Here is a 4,611-nt window from a genome sequence, read left to right as displayed (position 1 = left end):
AACACTCATTCCAACTTTTGACCCAAATAGACTTGGACTGGGAAGGACCTTGTAGCTCGGAAACCAGTCCAGAGGTGCCCATCAATTGACTAATGGCTAAACAAAGTGTAGCACATGAATGTGATGAACTATGTCTAAGCCACAATGACTAGATGAGGAATACAAAGAACCACAGAAAGATTTAAATGATGTAAAATAAAATACAAGACAAGGAAAACAATATACCATATACAATAATGGAAATGTAAATAATAAAACAAAACTGAACAGTAAATAATTTTGATGGCCAAGGTTGGTACTAGAAGATGAGATGAGAAAATGTTCCTTTCCCTCTTTTCTTTGCAGAAATAGGGAGGAATGTGGGTAGAGTATAACAGCCTAAGTTGATATATTTTGGTTAGTTTTACTGAACTCCCTTTCTTGTTTCTTTCTCTCTCTTCCCCTCACCCCTTCATTTTGTTGTTACATAAGATAGCTCTCTAATTAGGCAAGAGGGGAAAAAAACCTGAAAAGTTTGAAGGTGAAGGACACGAGATCTCTGATCAGATCATCCCCAGCCTGAGATATAACCACAAATGTTCTGAGGCAGGCAGGTGTGAACTCTGTGCCCTGGATCTCTCCAATTCATGCCCAGGGAATGTCACAGGTGTGCAAGTGTATGTGGGGGAGGGGGAGGAGGAAGAGGGGGAAAGGGGAAGGTGTTCCATTCCAAGAACCTGCCCAGCAGCTCTAGCAGGCACCAGCACTGACGCAATTATTCAGTTCAGTATCCCTCCCCCTGCCAGCTGCATGGTGCCAAGGGTCAAATCTGAATTGTCTCCAAAGAGCAAGGGAAAAAAAGCTAATTCCTGCCAGTCCTCTGACTTGGAACTCCTCAAGAGTCAGATTTTTAACTCACACCCTATCCTTCCCTGCTGCCCATCCCCTCAGAGTTTCTCTCTTTAATCAGTTTGTCCCTCAGGATTACATGTTTATGCTGGTCCAAGGGGAGGAAAAGGAATAAGGGGGATGGTGTAGGAATTAGGTTAATTGTTGACATCCTTGTCTTACCTCTCACCAAAAAGATTAACTTAATCTAATTGTTGAGCTGTATCTGACACAGATGGCTGTCAAACTCCAAGAACCTAGCAAAAGGAATGGTCATTGAGGTGTGTGCTTTGAGGAGAGATTTTCAGATACAGATGCAATCCCTTAATTATTTTAAAAAAAATTCTATCTACCCTTGACAGTTCCCTTTCATTGGAAGGTGACAGGGTGTCTTGGGAATCTTCCTCCAAGCAGCAGCAAAACCAAGAAAAGATTCTCTCACTTTGAGTGAGGAGCAGGGGAAAGGGTGAAGCAGCTGGCACACTCCACTCCTGACAGGCACAGGCACAGAGGTCTAAATCTGGTTCTGCCCTTCACATGGGAAAAGCAGCAGTTCCCAGGGCTAGAGAGATTCAGAGATTAGTCACTGAAGGCAGCCTGGCCCCAGTCAGCTCTAACTTCCCTACTTCCAGCTGCAGCTGCCCAAAATCTGAAATCCACAGGATTAGGAGGTTTGGGGGAGGGGAGAAGAGAGAGCTCCTCATTCCATTGCCAACCTGTGCGGTTGGTTTGTCTCTCTGGGCTGCAGGGAGGGAAAGTCCCTGAAGGAATGTCATTCTGCCTCCCAAATGAATCTTGTAAGAGTTGTCAGAAAGGAGAAGGGTCAGTGACATGTGTCAGCTCCAGCTAATAAAATTCCGAGTTACTAATTTACTATGGGTCCCTGAATAAATCCACTGTCCAGCTATGACAACAGCCAAAGAAAGAAGAGAAATATCTGGGAGGAGAATAAGGTGTAGAAAGAAGACTCCACTGTAGCTGGGAGACACCAGTCTACCAAGACCATAGTTTCACTATTTTAATAACTTAATACAGACAAAATCCTACATAAAAAAAGTACTGTTATTAATAATACAGAACAGACATGGCTTTCTTTTTCTAGAGGAATTGGGGATAGGGTAGAAGTTTCCTTTGAGAATTTCACACACATAAAAAAAAATAGAGACTATTTATTGTGAACTGAAGTTCTTAGAAAATAAACCCTTAGGGTCTAAAATATAGACTAAAAATTTAAAAATTCAGGAGGGGGTGTTTAAAAGTTCAACCTCGAGTTCATTTTTCAAACTTCACCCCTTTTCCACACAAAATCATCCTGATTTTTTTCAAACCTAGAAGGAAAAAGGTAGAAGTAGGGATGAGGTAGAGTCACATTTGGATTCTGAGCTAGTCCACGGCTCCAACAGCCTCCACTTCACATAATGGGAGATCGAGTGGGGAAGGTGGTATTATAAAATCCTACCCCCCTCCCCCCAGAAGGCATTCAAAAACAAGTACATAGAAGGTTCTCCAATGTTCCCGTTTTTCTTGGAGGCCGGAAGCTCCTGGTCCTTCATAAGTGAGAAGAGCAGAGGGGGCACACAGGTCCCCAGTGTCTCAGAATAAATGGGCTTATCCTTGGTCCCCGGCTTCACCACCTTTTCCGCCCAGTTCCAGTCCAGGACACCTTCTTTCGTTTAAGAATCATCTCATAAAGTCTCTCTAGGCCGGGCTGCAGCCCCAGTCCATCCACAGCACTGCAGCCCTGGACGTAGGTGAGGGTGGCAGTGGCCAGCTCTTTGAGGGCCAGCCGCTTCTCCACCTCTGCGGCGCTCAATGCCCCGGGCTGGTCCTGCTTGTTGGCCAGAACCAACACCGGCACGCCTTGGTTGTCGGAGGCCCGGCTGATCCGGTGCAGTTCTATTTTAGCCTCCTCCAACCGCTCCGTCTCTGTAGAGTCCACTACAAACACCATCCCGTCCGTGCGCCGGGTGTAGGAACGCCACAGTGGCCGCAATTTTTCCTGCCCTCCTACATCCCACACCTGAAAGGTGATAGTCCGAGACCCTCCCACAGGCACCCGGATCTTCTCTGTATTGAAGCCCTTAGTGGGGACGCTCTGGACAAACTCCTTGAATTTGAGGCGGTACAGCAGGGAGGTCTTTCCTGCCGAGTCCAGTCCGACGACCACCACGTGCAAGGCCTGAAAGTGGGGCAGGAATACAGAGGCGTTCGGTGCCATCTCGGTGAGGTGGTTTCCCATGGTTAGGACGGGCACCCCCTAAGGCAGCTTGGTTCCCACTGACAGAGCAGGGATGGAGAGGAAGTTTCTTAGCAAGATTACGAGGTCGGAGCTGGATTATCTGGAAAGGGAACAAACACAGGGGAGGTGACTGGGGATGCGAGATAGCACGTAGGCCGACAGACAGACACCTTACCTGTCTTCCCTCCCTCCCCGCCTCCCTCCCAGTAAATTCCCTGCAGCCGCATTCTTCGATCCAAAAAACAAGCTTATTCTTTCTCCTCTGCAGATTTTAGTTTCTCTATTTAGAATGGGTTGTATGCCTCTGGGGGAGGGGACGGACAAGGGCGCGCGAAGAGGACCCCGCTATCACCCCGCGCTGCAAAACTTCAATAAAAGCCGGGACTGGGACCGAGTGACGTGTGAATTCGCAGGAGAGGAGAGGAGATGCCGGGGGAGGGTCCCTAGGACCCTCCTCGCTAGACATGCACGCAGCCTCCAGAAGCCTTCTCCGCTCTCCTAACCAGGGGACACTCCCGGGACTAGGAGGATCCCCCTCCCCAACCCGGGGGTGCCAAGGCTTGAGCCGAGCACTCTTATTCTCTCACCAATCTTGCCGGCGCTCCTCCAGTCGTGCATCCCACCCTCCTGCGGCCGCTGATTCTCCAGTCCCTCAGCCCCGGCGCGGACGCCCCGAATTCCCCAACGCCGCTCGCTCGGAACAGCCTCCGTACCTTTCTTCAGCTACTCCGAGGAACCGCGCCTTCGCAGTCTGGGTCCGGGTCCCGCGCAGGGCCCGGGCCCACCTGGACTGTCACTCTGCGCTGCTGTTCAGCTCTGCCGCGAAGGGGTGTCGAGTCCCCAGCCTTAAAAACCCGCAACATGACGTCATCGGGACAACAGCCAATGGGCGATCCGGAGGACAGCCCAGGGATTCTCCTGCTGCTTCGGCCTGTGAAAGGAAGAGAAATGAGGAATTACAGCCAAGATTCCCATCACCTACCTCCTATCCTCCCCCACACTCTATTCTCCTTTTTTCTCCTCCAGATGTTAACGCTGAAAACTAAAATAGAGGATCAAGGATCGCCACAAGAGGGATATCTTTGGCAGAGATGTCAACCCAGGAAGGGAGGGGGTGTCTTAGGGGCTAGAATAATTCCGCCACAAGGACAGTGTATCTCCCCTTGTGCTTCTAGGCCTCTTCAGGGAAAGACACTCCTCAATCTGTCACTATTTCCAGTGACCCCAGGCTGTCGTTTCCATTGCATTCCGAGTCGGGAAGTTCCTTCTTATGTCTAACCTTACCTCCTCGCTGTAACATCAGAAAGTTTCCGCATATTTAAATGGCAGAATTCCACTTTCTGTGTAACAAAAGTATTTGTTTCATGATAAATCGTGTGAATTACAGCGAAGACTCGAAAGAAAATAACATGCATAAGAATACAAGCCATTCTCCAGTTGATAAATGGTCAAAGAATATGAACAATTTTCAGATGAAGAAATTAAAGCCATTGCTAGTCGTATGG

The 4,611-nt window shown here is 48.6% G+C and overlaps 1 protein-coding gene across 2 annotated transcripts; it reads right to left on the bottom strand.

Moving 5' to 3' along the window:
• Nucleotides 1-1,861: 1,861 nt before the first annotated feature.
• On the bottom strand, nt 1,862-4,037 carry ARL4D (ARF like GTPase 4D). Of its 2 annotated transcripts, none has more exons than XM_074261713.1 (2): nt 3,820-4,037; nt 1,862-3,206 (listed from the first exon to the last, which is right to left on the bottom strand). In XM_074261713.1, exon 2 carries the CDS (start codon nt 3,104-3,106, stop codon nt 2,495-2,497), a length of 612 nt encoding a protein of 203 aa, XP_074117814.1. In that variant the 5' UTR covers nt 3,107-3,206; nt 3,820-4,037; the 3' UTR covers nt 1,862-2,494. The 2 variants fall into 2 exon arrangements, with proteins under 2 accessions (XP_074117814.1, XP_074117815.1); XM_074261714.1 differs by having other exon boundaries at nt 3,694-3,937.
• Nucleotides 4,038-4,611: the final 574 nt, after the last annotated feature.

This window comes from Sminthopsis crassicaudata, chromosome 4 (genome assembly GCF_048593235.1).
Source record: "Sminthopsis crassicaudata isolate SCR6 chromosome 4, ASM4859323v1, whole genome shotgun sequence".
Taxonomy (NCBI): domain Eukaryota; kingdom Metazoa; phylum Chordata; class Mammalia; order Dasyuromorphia; family Dasyuridae; genus Sminthopsis; species Sminthopsis crassicaudata.
Note: the sequence above shows the minus strand (reverse complement) of the source record. Positions and strands in the feature narration are given on the sequence as shown.